We start from the raw sequence: 18,557 nt of genomic DNA, 5'->3' as shown, positions 1-18,557 counted from the left end.
ATATGTCGCTGTGTGTGTGTGTGTGTGTGTGTGTGTGTCTGTGTGTGTCTTTTAGACCCATACATCCAGCCTAAACCACGGCTGGAATAGAGCTCAATATATGTACCATTGTACTGATGAAAACAAGAAACAAGAAACAAAATCATCAAAAGCATTACTTAAGCATCTGTGGTACATTACAGAGGTTTTGGGTGAGCCAGTGGTGGCCGCTACAAAGCGCTTGGGAGAGGTAACATTTTGGAACTCTATGTTTTGTTTTTTTTAACATTTCTTGGTTTTCTTTTACCTGACAAAAGCAAACACACGGAGACCAGATAGCAACACCAGATTGCTTTTGTTTTTTTGTCTTTACAATCAGCTGCTGGTATGTCTAGGTATAAGCCTAAGTAATCAAACTGTATTTGTATTGATTTTCTTTATTTAAATATTAGCAGTGGATCTTTAAGACTACTCAGACTCAACCGTCACATCACACACATAAATAACAAAATAAATATACAGCCATATCAGTCAATTTCTTTCATATTAAATAAATAATAAATACATACTTTCTTTTTTTTCCTCAGCAGTGGGTTTCTGAATGTAGCAGTAACAGAAAGAACATAAACAAGAACCCCCAAAAAAACTTCTTTTTGTAAAATTATCAAAAGATTTTTGTCAGTTATAAAACATCTGCACTTAAAAAGGTTTTTAAAAAGTACTCAAAACAAAATATGCCTTGTCAGTTATCTATATAGACTTTTAAAATATTGACGTAAGACATCTGCTAATCGCTTTGACCATGATAATCAGTAAAGATGCATTTTATGTGTGTGTGTTACAAAACAAAGTTAATAAATAGATTGCTTCAAATAAATAAACCTCAATAACATAAATGGCAATAAGTTACAATTTAAAAGTTCACAACTTTAAATAATTCATATATAACAATAATTATTGTACCACAAAAACTATTCATTGAAATGAAGTGCAAATCCTATGTTGATAAATACTATTGATATGACTAACTGAATGTGAAATGTGTGCACACTATTACTATTATCATTTCAGCTTTAAGAAAAGGGGGGAGAAGGATTTATCTGCTGCTTTTTAAATCATGATATCAGCTGTTCCATGAAAAATAAACAGCCCTGGATCTGTCTCATGACCTTGCTTGAAGAATGTTTTTTCCCGCTAAACTGAGTCAACGTTGCGCTGTTGACATGTTTACCACAGTAATACCACAAAGCAAACACATACTCAGTTTAGTGCATGCTTCATATTGCCGGGGTGTGTGCGGTCATGAATCAGAGAGCTTGTGGAGCCGGTGAAAGCACACACTTGCACGCAGTGTATGCTACAGGACAGTACTGAGAGTCATCAGCTCCTCGTCTTCCTGTCACCAAGTTCCTGTGAGCAGTCCTGTGTACACGTTCCTCCATGTTTCAGTTGGTGTGAAGCGCAAAAAATGAACAACCCTCTCCAAAAACAGTTCAGGACACAAAAGAGACAACAGGCAAACATACAGTGTATTAAAACCCCCAGATACAGTCTCTGGTAACATTATGCTTCGTTTCCATCCAGTCTGACTGAAGGATCTGTTTCCTCCTCCTAATCCCAGCAGCAGCATGGTGTGGATTTTGGTCCGCGTCACTTTTCTTCAAACAGAGTGCTCCCTGGGTTGACTTTTTTAAGTTGCCGTTTATTTAAATAACCTGAATTCCCTTTTTGTTTTTGAATCATATTTCAATATATTGTAGAATATTCCAACATCTCTCTTTCATCTCCACCTCCGTCACGCTCCTGCGCTTTAGGACAGTTTGCGCTCTCTCCGTGTGTGTGTGTGCGTGTGAGTGTGTGTGTATGTGTGTCGAGCCTCAGACTTTGATGCCCTTCACTGCTTTGTTGATGCTCTCCAGCAGAGCCTTGTTCTCGGGGCTCTGGAAGCAGTCCTTGTTGGTGTACATGTCGGTCAGGGTGCTCACATAGCTGTCAAAGTTCTGCTCGGTGATTGGCTCCTGCTGTGGTACAAACAACAACCAATCTCAACTGAGAAGAGCAGGGAAACAAACGGCTCTGCGCTGGTCAACACACAAGATACATCTTGAAACATATGCATTAATTTCAACAAAAAGGTGTGTGAGTGGGCCCTGTGTGTGTACATGAACAACAACTTACCATATGTGGCAGGCGTATATTAGCAAGGCTGCGGATTAGGGCGCGGCTGAGGCCAGACAGCTCCATGAACAGGGCCTCGTTCTGCTCCTCGATCACCTTGTTCTCATGTTCAATGCTCTTCAGGTTCTTCTCCATGGAGGAGATCTACAAGACACAGCAACAGGATTTCTACGATTATCTACAAGCACCACTCAGGTTGTACCTTGTCTTTTCAACTTAAAATCAATATTTGAAGATGTTAAATAGAGGTGATATTCTGAAGTTTTCCTATTACTAACAATTAATTGATCATACTAATTAGGATTGTATGTAATACTAACAAGTAGTGTGTGCATCACAGCCTGATATATCTCCATCCTCTGAGCCATTGAGCTCCATTGTTGTCCAGAAGCTTGTGAAAACACATCAGTGAGCCTCAATGTTGCAGTGGGTGGCATGTTCCTTTATCACCATGAACACACACACTCTAGTTTATTTTGACTCCATCCCACATACACCGATCTGCCATACTCACTAGCTAAAAATAGCGCCTGACAAACTCTTCCTCTGACACAACATATTCTTACAGATTTATTTCTTCAGGACTTGGGGCTGAGAGCAAACAGACAGTCTGGTGTATGAAAATATGAAAGTACAGAGAATACAATGATGGTTCTGCTCTTGAGATTTCACTTGTCTTATCCTTGAAAGGGAACCTATGTAATTGTTGAACAGCGGCCACTGTGGCCACAAGTGGTAATTACATGACAATGGTAAATGCTAAAACGTAGTTTAACAGTAGTAGGAGAGAGAGTTTCCAGCAAACAGACTGAATAATGTCAGTTACAAAGCAATATTTATCTTACATTTGCTAACATTACCCACCACAAGTTACTGGTCATATCAGATCAGGTATTGTTATAGCTGCAATACATTGCTATAGCTTTTTAATTTTTTTTTTCATTAGGAAGATAAAGTTTGTGTTATTCAATCATAAGGCTTTTCCATTTGTGATAGTTTAAGAATAAAACAAATGCTACAGTTTTACAGCTGTGTCTTTGTAATATCTCAACAACATGTAACATCAAATGTTCCTTAAAACTGGAGTAGGCAATTTTTATAATATGCCTTTTTTGTTATATTTGTTAAAATTCTCTTTAAATCCCGATTGATACACCAAATGCTCTGATAGAAAACGAAAATCAAATCTGGTATCTGTGGCTGTTGCAGGGCGACTAGTGCAGGCACTGTGCATGAACAGGTGTTTTGGCTGAGCGGCTTTGGAGGGGGGCCTGAAGGTAGGGGGTGGTATTTTTCAGTTTTCAAAATCTACCTCTCTCTGGCTAGTTTCACCAACATTGCCTAGCTTCAACAGACTCAAGTGACTGTATTGAGTACTTTAACTCCCACAGTCTAATTGCGGTAAAACACATCAGCATTTCTGTCCTGAAAGAACCCAACACATGTTCAGCAGTTGATGTGTTGAAATAAAACAAAAGTAGAGACACACACCTGAGTCTGCAGGTTGACCATGTCAGCCTCCATTTCATTGTTGGATTCATTGAGATCGTTAATCTCTTTGTTGAGCTGCTTGATGTCCTCATCGTTGTCCAAAACTAAAGGAGAATTCAGATACATTAGATTAGAAAAGAAAACTATGGACTGTACTATGCATTTTCCATGGTATGTCTAACTTTGCTATTTTGGAATAAAGAGTATATTAGTTTTGTTAAAGTGATGTTGTATTGAGTTGCGGGTATATTCTTAATGCTAACTGTTCACTTGGTTCCATACCTGACATTCTTTGCTATACAAAACGATTTGTAGCTGTATTGATTGGTCATGTGTACGTTGACATTTATAGTTTTAACTTTGACAGACTTTCCCCTTTACTTTGTCTAAAAACTTTTAAGTTACACTCACCCTTCATTTAAGTGCTCTAGAAAATAGTCAGTATGTTTTTGCACATACATATACGTGTAAATACACAGACCCACATCCAAATAGATTTGGGTTTTTTTGTTTTTTTACCATCACTGGCTCGGAACTTGGTGCTCAGGTAGTCCTCTGTGGGGAACTTGGCCTTCTTCTTGGCGAATAAGGCTCTGGGGCATCCTGAGAGGCTGGAGACACAAGTGACACACAGAGGGTGGGGGTCACTGCACTATTCATAATATCTCACATACAGTCATGTGTATTACACTGTGGCCTGAGCTATCACTTTATATCTAAACACACCAGCATCAGTATGTGTACACATACAAGGAATATGATTCCAATTTTAAGTTGCTCTCAATGTACACACACAACATTTTACAGGAAAATAGAAATAGACATACAGCTCCTACATCTACATAAGTAGATGAAAATAAGTAGGCGTTTATGTGTTTATGTATATATATATATATATATTATGTATTTAAATGAAGATGTTGAATACAAAATTATAGACATGGAAGTTCCTTAAACCTTCTAACACAGGACTTAATTTGCATAAAGTTGTTCTAAAGTCTAAATCCACATTCACTATCTTCTCTCTTATATAGTTAGTAAAGACAAAATAAAATATAGCCGCAAGCGGCGATTCGCGGATTCATAACTTGTTTTGCAATATCGACATCAAAATTATTTCACACATATGGTTCAACATTGTTATAAAACACATCCTGCAAGTTTTGTAACAACTGGACAACCATTTTCTGATCTATAGCTTGATTTGTATCATTCCACGTCCAGTTACGATGTATTTAAAGCGCCCCCTAGTGGTGGATTTGAATGAGACTTTCAGGGTATGTGTGAGGTGCTGATGTAGACATATCCTGAAAGTTTTATGTTGATTGGACAAACAATATGCATTTTGTAGCCTGTTTTGCATTTTATCCCCTGCAGTTTGTTTGCATTTATAGCGCCCTCGGGTGTTGATTTGAATGAAACTTTCAAGGCATGTTTTAGTTACTTATGTGGACATATCCTGAGAGATTTGTGATGATTGGAGAATGAATATGGGATTTATAGTGTAATTTGTTTAATGCTAAGCACCTGGCTTGCGCTTGTAGCGCCCCCTAGTGATGTATGCACATCAAACTGTCCAGGTATATCCGAGGCTCCTATCTGGACATATCCTGTGAGTTTTGTGATGATTGGCCCTACGGTTGCTGATTTGTGGTCATTCATGTCCAGAGCCACGCCCCTTTCAAAGTTCATTGGTCCATATCTTGAAAAGTAATTGAGATATCGACATGCTTTATACAACTTTTAATTGGCTTGATCCAATGATGATTCACTGAAAATTTGGTGGCAATCGGAGCTACGGTCTAGAAGGAGATGTCAAAAATGTGATTTTCAAAAAATTCAAAATGGCAGAAAAAAACTCTAGGCGGACCTTAATAGTCCTTGAGGCTTTTTTGTAGAGCACATTGCTGCACCTGTGTGAAAAATTATAAGTCAATCGGACTTACGGTGTAAGGGGCGTGGCCTTTCAAAGTTTGCATTTTTAAGCCTTAATTATAGCGCCACCATGTGGCCTGATTGGGTTCATATTTCTATGGAAGCTGATGCACACCATTTCCAGTTATTCGCCCAAGTTTCATGCTTCTAGCTCACGGGAATTTCGCGGCAGACAACAAATAATAACTAAAACACACAAAAACAATACGAATACCCTAATAACTGTCTGCATGCAGCTTACCTGCGGTGTGTGAGGAAGCTTCCGTTAGCATGTCCAGAGCCGTCACAACCTGGAGTGGGACAAGTTGGCCCCTCTGTCTTGAAGGCTTTCCAGTTGAAGGGTGTGCCATTCAGGAGGCCCTCCTTTTGTCTGCGGGCCGCCAGCGGACACCCGTAGGCGCTACGGTGTGTGGCATACTTCCCACTGATGTGACCCAGGCTGTCGCAGCCTGGCACCGGGCACCTGCAGGGAGCAGAGGAAAGGAAGGAAACAAGAAAAAGACAAGAGCAGAGTTGTGTAGCAGAAGAGGGAGAAGAAGTGTGAAGTCAGACAGCAGGGAAAGAAATAAAGAGAGTGAGGAGGCACAAGGGTTAGACAACGGGATTCCAAAGATATAAACTGTAGAGAAAGTTAAGTATATTATAAAAGATTTAAGTTATATACTTTCTCTACTGGGCCAAATCAATATTCTTACATCTGTGTTTGACATATTATTTATGTAATGAATAATATTACTGATGCAAGAGCTATTGAGGTTTAGCACATGCTGTTATCAACATGCTGTTAAATTAACTGTTTGTGTGCAAATGCAATATGAAGCTCATGTATTTCTTATGTACTGACAATCTATCTACGATACTCTACCATGAACTACATTCAGAATCAGTATCTGCAGTAAGTGTATTTTCCCATAAGTAAGGGCCTGATTGTTTGATTCAGTTAGGGGGCAGGTCACTACCTCTGCATATGATTCACAGTGACTTTCCTCTCTCTCTCTCTCTCTTTCTTTTTTATTGCATTTTACTTTTACCGTCAGTCTCGCTAAAAGCAGACATTATGGCTTTCTGAGCGGTACGAACTTTAAAAGCTCGGAGTCCTCCTGGTTGTCCTTGGTAGGAGTTTTAATTCCACTTTTCTTGGCACGCGGGCACCCAGAGATACTGAAAACAGAAAGTATGGAGTTGATAACATAGGGTTGAAAAAAGGTCTGGTGAAGTGATTGCTGCTTGATAAAGGGAGAGAACAATATAAAGAAGAATAATTTTACAGAGGTTGTTCCACCAAATTACAAACTAAATCAACTCAAAACGCCTAATATGGCCGGAAAAAGGATAATGGAAAGGTGTGGAAATGTGTGAGTATGTGATCCCTGTCTAATTCTACTATGAACTGTCACTAGGGCTCTCTGACTGACTGTGTGTGTGTCCGTGTGTGTATGTGTGTGCGCGTGTGTGTGTGTGCGTGTGTGTGTGCGTGTGTGTGTGTGTGTGTGTGTGTGTGTGTGTGTGTGTCTGTGTGTACGCATTTGTGTTTTTTGTTTGTTACCTTCTGTGAGAGGCGTAGTTTCCTGTGATGTGACCTGAGCCGTCACATCCTGGAGTGGGGCATCTGGGAAAGGACAGAGCAATGCTTAACATTTAATAAAAGGTTAGCATAAAAAATTCCACTGTTGATGTTTCATAGTGGAAAGTCTTCGGGAAAATAACATTAGGCAGATGAGAGAAATGGTCAGCTTATTAATTTCTCTCATTTTGTTATTCATTTTTGTCAGCAATATTTGTTTTCAATTCAGTCTTTTCAGGCCATTTAAACACGTCTTGTATCAGTCTACAGTGGGCCATGAAAAGCCTATTTTCTAGCAAATAACTACATATACTGCTGGAATACAGTTTCACATTTACATTAACTGATTGAAGTGAAAGCAAGCATAGCCAAAGCCAGATGCAGATAAAAACACCATGACAGATGCAGTAGCAGCAGAGGCAGCAGCCAGCAACAAAAGATAAGTTAACGTCAGCAGAATAAAGCATTGTGGCGTTGGACGGTGTCAGTAGCAGTGCATTCAAGTGGCAGTGAAAAGGCAGTGAAGGTGTAGAGCAGACATACTTGAGTTCAGGGGTGTGTGCCGCCATGAGGGACCGAAGGCTCTTATCAGCAAGGGGACACCCAGACAGACTGAGAGAAAGGAGAAAGAGCGAAGGACAGGCAGAAGAAGAGAAGGACGAAAAAAGGGGCGAGGAAGGCGAGTGTGAGGGATTGAAAAGAGAGAGGAGAAAGACGTAAGTGAAGGGAAATCAAGAATGCAAGGCATACCAAGGTCATTTAGGAAGAAGAGGACAGACGGCAAGAAGTAAATTACTGATGCATATCAAAGTCAATGACCGTCTTTGCTTCCCAGGCTCACGCTACATTATTGCCTCTGGCATGTCAGGATCAAATGAAATATTTGAATTAGTCGTGGTGCGCCCGCTTTGGACTCAGGTGCGGAGCGAGCAGCAGAAAAGTCTCAGCAGAGATAACATTTCATATAAGAGTTTATATTTAGAGCACTGGCATACTGTATCAGCCAAGAAAGGCTGCATTGGTGCATACCTGCGATGGGACGCATAGTTTCCAGTGATGTGACCACTGCCATCACAACCAGGTGTGGGGCACCTGCAGAGGAAGAGATACATAGAAGAGAAAAGAGAGACGGAGATGCAGAGTTAGAAAGGAAAGAGGGACTGAATCAGAACATTTATGTTTAAATATGAGTAGTTCATTTCCAATCCTCCTTTTTTGTTATTTTTAACCATACTAGTGGGTGTGGCTATATGAATGGGACTTTGGTCCAGACAGAAATATCTCAACTACTATATGGATTGCCATGAAATTTGTCCAGACATTCATGGTCCCCAGAAGATGAATTCTAATTACTTTGGTGGCCCCCTGACTTTTCATCTAGCGCCACCAGCAGGTCAAGGTTTTCGCTTATTATGTGAAATATCTCATTATCTACTGGATGAATTGAAAACAGACATTCATTTTGAGGAAAATATCTAGAACTATAAGATGGATGGCCATGAAATTTTTACGGGCATTCATGTCCCCACCAGGATCACTTGTACTAGCGTAAAATACCTGCAAAACTATTGACATCCCCATCAGCCTTAGATGTACATCGTTAGGTGCTAATTACTAAATGTTTGCATGCTAACACATTAAACTAAGATGGTGAAGATGACATTACACCTACTAAACATCAGCATGTTAGCACTGTCATTGTGAGCATGTCAACATGTTAGCAATTAGCTCAAAGCACAACACCCTTACAGAGCCGCTAGTGTGGTTGTATACTCTTTGGTTTGTTACTTACGAGAGCAGATCTTTCTTGCTATCCTTGGGTTGGAATTTGACCTTGAAACTTGGGGTCGTAACCTCTCCTGGGTACTTCCTCTCCTCCAGAGAGTCCTGCATCATGTCACAGTCCTCTGGTTCGGATGAGACGAATGACTGGCCTGTGTGCTCCATCTGAGAAATGAATAAAAAAAGAAAATTAGCACAAATGCACTGGTAATTCTTCTGTGATCCTTTGTTTTAAATATTTGTAAATGGTACTATTGTTTATTGGCCCGTTTTGAGGGATTGCTTTCTCGCAATAGTTTACATATTTGTATACAAGAAAAGAAACTTTTCAAACCACCATGTGCACACAAGCCTCTACACTAAACAATTTTTTATTCTTTTGTAGACAAGTGATGCAGAGTGTCCTCATAAAAAATTTACACTCAAAGCTCTTTATATTTCTTTTGAAAAAGTTCAAAGGAGTAAAAATTAGCATATGCCAAAGTCAGGATGGTGCAATGCACCTGACACACCAACCTCTGTTACACAGTGCAATGTTTTAACAGTACAGTAACTCTCGCATTTCAGTGAAATAAATGAATAATAGAAAGAGGAAAGGGGGACAGGAAATAAGGCAAGGGGCTTAGAGAAAGACAAAGTGATGTAAACAAGTATGAGTTTTTTATTCAAAAAGCTTAGGGGGGATTTTGTCTGTTGTTATTTATGTTGCAATACTTCCTCTGTGACTAATGTCACAGGAAATACTGTGTTTTTGGAGCTTGTACTTTTGCTCAGTCAAATTGTACTGACCTCGTCCATTTCCTCCTCCCTTTGGCGGTTGGGTTTGGTGTAATCCAGAGGTCCCTCCCACTCCTCCTGCTTGTAGGCGTGTAAGTTTGGTGATGTCATCCCACTGCTTCCACCGTGATGGAGCGAGGAAGAGGAGGAGGAAGAAGGGTCTGGGGACCGAACCCCGGGGCTGGTACCGGACAGACTGCCCTCTCGTTTAATGGGCTTCTTCATACTCAGGTCCAGAGTGCCGTTCTCATCCACCTCAATGTCCATCTCCTGGAGAGAACACATCAGACACTCAGGACAGAGGCCTCACAACATTATCAGCTGTTCGTACAACCAACGATGTTGGCAGGCTCAACAGCTGCTAGCTAGGGAGCTAGCTCCTATTGGCCAGGGAACCCAAAGACAACAAAAGTAACAGAGTTGTGTGTCTCTCTCTGGAGAACATCATCACTGCCAAGTAACTAAGTAAATTACTGAATTAACCAGCTTCTGCTGCTAACACTGTCTCATCTTTGCCATTGCTGTTGCCTTAACATACAGTAGTTGGCTGGCTAAATGTGTTGTTTAGCCTGCTTAGAGAGGCAGGGGCATGTGATGGCTGGCTGAAAGGTGAGGGAGACAGGTGCCAGCACATGAAATAAAACCAATAATTGCAATGAAACTAAAAATAATAAAATAACATTTCAAAATAATGAGACTTATTTCACATTTTATTATATTTATTATTCATTTACATATTTCACTCAATACATTAATATTCATCTAGAACTAAAAACATTGGTACTCCATATATAGTATGGGAGAACATTAGTAGACAACATAGCTAACTAATACATCTACAATTAATACATCTAATTAAGTATTCTCGAATATAAATTACTAATGCAGTCTCCTCTGGTGCACATCAGTGGATATGAGAGGCAGCCCTGTATGATTTAATTACTCTCTTGAGCAGATTTAGTTGCAGTGCTACACATACAGTACGTCTTCGTGAGTCATATAACCCCCAGTCACACACAGGGAGGGATTTAGATTCAGATCAAACTAAACTTTCATTTGATGAAATTATTGACTTCTTCTTATTTCCACCCATACACATTGACCCGATTGTGAAATTGCCCTCAAGCTTATACCAAACAAAATTTTCTACAGTCATGCAGCGGTGTGATGCACTTTTTCAGTGTGTTAAATGTTCTCCACCATCGCTTAAGCATGTTAGTAATGATATCTAATGTACTCTGACAATACTTTGCCAACAGCACCAACACCACAGTTCATCTCTCCGTGCTCTGTTATAGTGCTGGCAGGTGAACAGAAACAGAGGGGTGAGATGAGCCATGTTTTCATCTAAAATGGCGCTCATATGGGCTGGTCAAGCGCCAGAAAAATCAAAGGGTTAGGAGGAGAGCAGAGAAAACGGGAACAGTTCCCAGAACTGTCCCTGGTTGATGAGCTCAGTGTTCCAATGTTTCAATATTGGATTTCAACTGGCTCCGACTCTGATTTCAGATCAGTCCCTGGATGATCCGCGCTGTAATACCGCACAGCTAAGGCCTGCTTTGGATCGGTGCCTCGTTGAACAACACCTTGCTCTGCTGTGCTGCCAGAGACATTAATCTTGACTTTTTATCTTCCCAAAACCATGTCAGGAAATCGAAAAATGATGAAGCAGTCACTTTCTCTCCTCTGTGAGGCAAGAGGGCTTTTAAAAATCACAATATGGGGGAAAGTGGTGCTCCAATTACACCTCCTGTGCACAGAGAGGCAGTGGGTGAGAGATAGAGGTATAGACAGAGAGAGAGACAGAGAGACTTGCATAGGGAGGAAGAGAGGGAGATGAAAGACAGCAAAAAGAGATGTGAAAAGAAAATGAAAGAAAGAGTGGCGGGGGTGGAGTAAGAGAGTGGGAGATCCGTCCGGCAGATAATGAAAAAAGGCTACCTGGTGGAAAAGTAATCCAGGGAACTGGCAGTCAGCCAAATTCAATAACAACATGAAAATTGTGTGGGATGGAGGGATGAAAGGATGAAACAGGACGGGAGAGGTGATGCAACTGCATCTCAACACCATCCTGTTGCTGTAAGCCAATGTCTCCTGATGATATATGCATGCAGAGTCAATGGGAAGAGAACGAAATGAGCACAAGAGGAGAGGAGAGGCACACCCACTGCTATCGCCTCTCATCTCACCAGCTGTGGCCTGCAATGTTTCAATCTGCCCTACAATCAGCTAATAATCTCTTTCTCTAGGTACTTAGGAGAGAAGAACAGAGTAACACTTTACAATAATGACATCACCCATAAACATGACAACTGATTCACTTCATATTTGTTATTTTTTGATCAACTAAGAAGTAGGTGATGAAGGATTTATTTCCCATACTGTCTGACTGTAATGTATTTAAGATATAAATATATGTATATGAATAACTGTGGTCTGTTTACCTTGTTTTGGGGTTTGGTGCTGAGGTTCTCGGGTTTCTCCCAGCAGCGCGTAGACAGGTTCAAGATGGCCGTGGCAGCCATGTGAGCAGCCTCTGCATCATGGGAGTAGTCATAGGCCAAAGAGGAGCTCTTTCCATAAGCATGGAGACTGAGGCTGGGCGACGATGACTTGGGGAATGAGGGCTTAGCTGTGGGAGGAAGTCAACTTTAGCTGAAGTGATCATAAAAGTAGGATACAGCAGAGGTGGTATATACACAAAAACGGTGTACTGTATATATATATATTTTCTTTGCTGGGAGCACAAACGTAAACGATTAGTGTGTTAAAGTAATTAAAACTAATAATATAAGACAAAAGAAAAAGGCCAAAAAGTCAAAAAAATGGAGGAAAAGGTGGAGAGAATCAGAAAAAACAATTGTGAGAGAAGGAATGTTTGTTAGAAGATAGAATGTGTATTATAAATCTTCCTTTACTAAGAGGTAAAAGAGGCCTCTTACTTTTGAAGGCTTTGGGTGAGATTTCGCTGGTGGGCATCTTTGGAGCAAGCATGCGCCTCCCGAACACTTGAGCGTCGAAGCTTGCATAATCGAAGGACACCTTCGAGTACTTCTCCAGCTCCTTGGCCAGGTTTGCGCGAGGCGTGGCGGGTGCCATGTTGGGTCTGTAGCTGCCATACTGGGGCACCTCCAACTGCTTCACAAAGCACATGGGCCTGTGAGGAAGAGAGGGAGAGGACGTCATGGTGGTTGGTGGCAGCGGGAATAAAGCAGAAAGTAGAATAGAATAGAATAGACGAGAAGAGACTGGACATAAAAGAGGATTGATGCAATAAAGAGTTACACAATCAACACAAAAAACAAATAGAGAGAGGAGAAAAAGAGAATAAGAGAATGAGAGAGGGAGGTAGAGTGACATAGAGAGAGTAAAGATAGGGGCAACGGTGTACTTAGCAGGAGTGCAGCAGGATTAAAAGCTCTCTTATCAGCAGAGGGCACATTTGCATGTTGTACAGCATGGAATTTATGAGCTTTAAGCCCTCTCGTTTTCCTGGAGAGCCTGGGCTTTTGTCAGACCTGTTGGCGTAAATCCACTGATAGACCAGGGAGCGGCAGAAGGGCGGGGGAAGAGAGAAAGAAGAGATGAGGAGGAGAGAACAGTGGGAAAGAAAGAAGGAGGAGTGGTGAAAGAGGGAGGCAAGGTGGGGGTGGGAGATAGAGGCAGGAGGAGTGGAGTCACCTCCCTCATCTTTCTCACTGGAGCCCGCATCACGGTCTCTGGTCTCCAACCATACGCTCATTAATAAACTACATGACCTGGCCTGTAGTCACACTGCTGTCGGGGTGGCCTTCACACAGCGGCACACCAAAAATACACGCTCACATCTGAGGCGAGCGCGCAGGAGGATTTCAACGACAGTAAAAAACTTTCTACCACTGATTAGAGGGGATTTTTTTTCTTTTTTACTTATTCAACATGGATTCCATTAGAACACGGATAGCATGAGGAATTCCTCAGCCCCATACACAACAGACAACCGAGCTCATTTTAAAAACAATCTGAGACGGAAAAAACAAAGCAAGCCTTATTATGTTTTAATCCGAGATGCTTTGTCCAACCACTGATGAGGTTTTCCTCAAGGAAAGCAATTATTTTTCTATCCCCCCGCAATGCCCCCGTAACTTGCATAATTAGCTTATCGAATGCATTATTAATTAAAATACCAATGAAGAAGAACGTGGACTTAGCATAATACCAGTGTCTGGTTTGAGTTAATTATCATTCTTCTGGCCATGATCACGGTGCCTGACCAGTTGGGGAGATGAATGGAGATAAAGAGATCTCGGTGTTTGAGGTGGCAGTAATGATTGGACCGCCAGACTGAATGCGTCAAGCCATTCACAGGCCAGCTTTACCTCTCAAGAGGGGCACAATAACTAAGGTCAGGGTCGTATCTGTGGTTTCTATGTGGCTCAGTAATAAACTAGCTAACCTTGAGAAGGACTCAACTAGGTGGGGCTTGGATTGGAAGAGACTTTTATGCTTTTATATAGGTTCTTTCATCATTTCATCTATAGAGCCCCGAATCCGACAAAAGGGTTCTTACATGAGTCAAAAATATGACTAAACAAAACAATGTAAAAGCTTTTACTTTTCCTATGACAGCCAATCAGTTGGTAAAAAAAAAGAGAAACCAAAACATTTCTTTCCCCTTTTGTTGTCTTAGCACATGTTTAATCATTTATTTCAATCTTACATTCCCCATATGCTTCTGTACATAACTGTATGAACTCTTGTAGCAGTGGTGAAAAATAATGCTAACAATGTCAGCTAATTAAACGTTTTTAGTTTATTTGACATAAAAAAAACTGAAAAAAGGACATCAGTGCTGAAGAACCACAATGGATCTTGCTGAAGAGAAGAGACATGTCCTTAAAAAGAAATACCGTCTGTTGTACTAAGGATACCTATCATGTAAGATAAGTTTCATTGTAACTGTTGAAGCAGCACTGAAAATGATAAAGCTACGTGATTCGATCTTGGTTGTTGGCATGGTGTCGTATGATGTTTGCAAATGGCTTATTAGCATGAAAGAAGGTTTTGAAAAGCCTTTTATTTTTTTATCTACTAAATGCAAGCAAGATTAAAGGCCAAGTATTAAGCTTTATATTTCTTTTTCACTCCTTTTTAATTATCTAATTAACAATAATATTAATTAATGTATTCAGTCCTATTTTTGACGCTTCTCATAACCTTTTATTGCCTTTTGTCGGCACTGGGGCTCCATACTTATCTAATTTAATAAAGGCAGAACTGTAAAAAGAACAATGTAAAAAAGTATGATTGGACGCTTTTTTGATCACCCACCTTAACACTCTGTCGTTTGGACTTCCTTTGAGGTGCTCGCTGCCAGGCTGAGAGAGCAGCTGCTTATCGTGGCCCTTGGACAGCTTTTCCGCAGCAGCAATGGGGCATCCAGAAAGACTGGAGGGATGGAGGAGGAGAAAGAGGATGAATATCAAAAGGAGAGCATGTTGCTGACCATGTAAATCTGCATCACACTGATGTGGGCTGACACATTCGCTGTCCTGCATACATTAAGATATGAGCTTGCAAATGCACAAAGGGAAATACACACCCTGCACATAACACTCTCAACTGCACAAATACAGACACGCATTCTGAAATGTCTGAATACCTGCGGTGTGTGTTACGGTTGCTGTTGACATGGCCCTGACCGGTGCAGCCAGGAGTTGGACACTTCAGCACATTCTCATGCATGGCCAGAACTGAATATAAGACAAAGTACACACACGCAATCACATGGTCAGAGGAAATCCATAATCTAAAACAAATTTTAATGTAAGGGACGGACTGTATGAACATTACTGGCATGGGAAGGAGTGTTGAATTGATGATTTCCTAAGACCCAGGACAGTATTGTAAATATTTTCTTCAGACCCCAATCTCATTAAAACACAAACCCCCAAATATTGTCAGTCTGTTAACCTCATGTTTGACTGTATCAGCAGTATGTTATATGGTGAAGAGTGAAGAGCTTGGTAATCCGGTAAGCCAAGATCAGAACATGGACTCCTGAAAACCTCATGAAATCATGATTAAACTGGTATTATAGTACTTGAATATGTGAATATATTGTAATGTCGAACTCCACAGTAAGGAGAGGTGGTGGGTTTCTATCACTGTCACACTGCCCTTTGTTGTCACTTTTCTTCCCTCCATGCTTATTTTCTAAGCAGCTGATGAAAACTCACTCTCCGGGGGGATCCTGTCCTTGTGCGGACAGCCTGACAGGCTACGGTGGTGGGGGTAAAGACCGGTCACGTGACCCGTCCCATCACACCCGGGGGTGGGACACTTGATCTCCCTCTTCTCTGGCCTACTACTCTCTGGATAGAGGAGGATAGGAAGGTATAAGGAGAAAGTAGGAGAAAAGGAGAGGAGAGAGTTGGGAGGAATAAGGAGGACAAAAGCAAGTGGTTAATGCCATCAGACAGTCTGCTTGGCTGAGCATGAAATCTAGACATATTTCAGACAACTGTACAAAAGCAACACCATCTGTATCTGCTCCTCTTGTCTTATGAGGTAAATGCAGAAGGTGTTTTATGCATTAGTCTAAATGTGATTTGGGTGTTTCTGTAAATGCTCCAAAAGATGAAATACTATGAAATGTATGAAATATCACAGCTTATTTTTTTTTTTTTTTTAAGTTAACCTGAAAAAGTCGACCTACTTATCCTGTACTCTTTGATGATTTTCCACCCCCTTGCTACACTTCTCTGACATTCTTGTTTGGATCTAAGACAAAACAACACCTGAAAATACATCAGCAGGAAATCACACTACCATAATTTACACATAATCAAAGATGCCTACTCTTCTCAACTGCTATTGGAGGTAGGCCAGCCGGTATCGATGGCACTGGAGAGTGGAAAAAGGAGCAAGAGGAAGGTGTGATGCTCTATTGGCCTTTAAATTGAATGTTAACGAGACATGCATCTCCTAATTAGCGTTGAGCAGAACAGGAACGTCACCACAGGAGGGAGTTGAGGCCAAGAAGAGAGCAGCACTACCAGGCATGTAATCACACTACTGCTATACTGCGAGGAGCATGACAAGTGGGAAGCATGCCAACTGTGAAATACAAGGCCCAAACACATGCAGCACGCAAACAAACACTCCACCCCTGTGACTGCGGGACGACCTGCACTCTTCCCTTTTTCTCTCTTGTCTTTCTTTCTCTCTAACATGTTGCCGTCTCTCCTGTGTTGTCCCTCCTCACTCTCTCGTCAAGCACTTCCTCTCCACTTTTCACGGAAGTCTATTCAGCTGCAACCACTTCATCCCCATCACAACAGAGAAGGGAGGATGTGAACAGAGCTCTGTGACTCATCACTGTTTATTTGGTACACTGTGTTTATTTGTGCGCTCCGCTCCCAACATTAAGTTCAGCACATGACACCATGTACTGGTTTAGAACATCATTTCCTGTATTCACATCTACGTGTGATCAAATTAACCTTGCAGGCGGTTTTGCATGCCTACGCCGACTGATTACAAATGGAGTACTATTTAACCTTTTCCCAAGATTACAACACACCTAGGGACACATTTTTTACTTTTGTTGGAGTGTCCTTAAATTAAACACTAAAGGGACGACCCTGCTTGAAGCACTACTACCATGTGATGCTAACGTAGCTTTAAAAAATCAATAAATAAAGGGGACTAAAGGGGCGCTGGGCGGCTGTGGCTCAGGAGGTAGAGCGGGTTGGCTGTTAATCGGAAGGTCGGCGGTTCAATCCCTGGCTCCCCCTGGTTGCGTGTCGAAGATACTGAACCCCGATTTGCCCCTGGCGGCTGTTCCGCCAGCGTATGAATGAGTGTGAATGTTAGTTTCCGTTTGAGCACTTAGGCTCAGTGCATGAATGTGTATGACTGGTGAATGCAGATGTAGTGTAAAAGTGCTTTGAGTGGTCGAAAAGACTAGAAAGGCGCTATACAAGTACGGAGCATTTACATTTAAATGCCTTCCTCAAGCAACTTTCACATCTCAGTATATGTAGTAGCTCTGCCCCCCTTCTCTTTTCTTAGTTTCTTCACTCTGCCCTACCTTTGCTGAAGTAGCTCTTGCGGATGATGTCCAGGTGCTTGGGCCTGTCATCAATGGTGAAGTATCTCTGGTGGTGGATATCTGGGGCGCCAAGCAGCTCTCTGGGCCCGGCCGGCTTCACCTGCTCTGCCTTCAGGGCGATAGCTTGCTCCAGCAGGCCCAGGTTCCCTCGGGTTATGTCAAACATCTCCGACTCGTCTGTCACTGTGGAGCGCTGTGACAGGCTGTCTTCATCATCGCGCTCGTCGTCCCCATCCATGTCATCAAAGTCTTTCTCCTCTGACTTATCTGATGTCACCTCGATAATGTCGGGAGAGGCGGAGGACGAGGCTTTGTGGATTTTATAGTTCTCACCTCTGATGTTGGGAAAGTAGTCCTCAAGTGGACTAGCCCTGTGCGAGCTGTAGCTTAAAGGAGGACTGGCCTTGTAGTTTTGAAGCGGACTAGGATTATGAGAGTCATATTTATCAAGTGGACTGGCTCTGTTGGTGTTGTAGTTTTCAAGGGGACTCGCCCTGTGTGAGTTGTAGTCCTCCAGAGGACTGGCTCTGTGGTCTTCAGCCTTGATGTGTGTTCCCTGAGCTGCTGCAGTGCTGGTGATGGTACGGATGGCAGTTGGCACATCAGAAACGGGCAGGATGTGGTGCACCTCCCTGTGGTCCTCTTCATCTTTCTCCTCATCTTCATCTTCTTCTGCTGGAGTACACTGCCTCTGCTGTGCTGCCATCTCCTCCTCCTCCTCCTCCTCCTCCTCCCCCCCCCCCCCCCCCCCCTCTC

The 18,557-nt window shown here is 41.8% G+C and overlaps 1 protein-coding gene across 1 annotated transcript in view; it reads right to left on the bottom strand.

Annotated features, from left to right (window-relative positions):
* Positions 1–843: 843 nt before the first annotated feature.
* Positions 844–18,557, bottom strand: part of myt1b (myelin transcription factor 1b) — a 101,940-nt gene continuing 84,226 nt past the window's right edge. Inside the window, exons 9-24 of the mRNA XM_046057222.1 lie at positions 17,781–18,507; positions 15,925–16,059; positions 15,348–15,438; positions 15,017–15,133; positions 12,649–12,863; positions 12,151–12,338; positions 9,719–9,976; positions 8,940–9,094; positions 8,177–8,239; positions 7,130–7,192; positions 6,664–6,744; positions 5,825–6,046; positions 4,168–4,259; positions 3,649–3,752; positions 2,158–2,301; positions 844–2,000 (exon numbers count right to left, since the gene is read on the bottom strand). Of these exons, the coding sequence (XP_045913178.1) occupies positions 1,857–2,000; positions 2,158–2,301; positions 3,649–3,752; positions 4,168–4,259; positions 5,825–6,046; positions 6,664–6,744; positions 7,130–7,192; positions 8,177–8,239; positions 8,940–9,094; positions 9,719–9,976; positions 12,151–12,338; positions 12,649–12,863; positions 15,017–15,133; positions 15,348–15,438; positions 15,925–16,059; positions 17,781–18,507 (2,799 nt within the window). The 3' untranslated portion in view covers positions 844–1,856. The remainder of the gene's footprint in view (positions 2,001–2,157; positions 2,302–3,648; positions 3,753–4,167; positions 4,260–5,824; positions 6,047–6,663; positions 6,745–7,129; positions 7,193–8,176; positions 8,240–8,939; positions 9,095–9,718; positions 9,977–12,150; positions 12,339–12,648; positions 12,864–15,016; positions 15,134–15,347; positions 15,439–15,924; positions 16,060–17,780; positions 18,508–18,557) is intronic.

This window comes from Micropterus dolomieu, linkage group LG08 (genome assembly GCF_021292245.1).
Source record: "Micropterus dolomieu isolate WLL.071019.BEF.003 ecotype Adirondacks linkage group LG08, ASM2129224v1, whole genome shotgun sequence".
NCBI classification, from domain to species: Eukaryota; Metazoa; Chordata; class Actinopteri; order Centrarchiformes; family Centrarchidae; genus Micropterus; species Micropterus dolomieu.
This window is presented reverse-complemented; position numbering and strand designations above follow the sequence as displayed.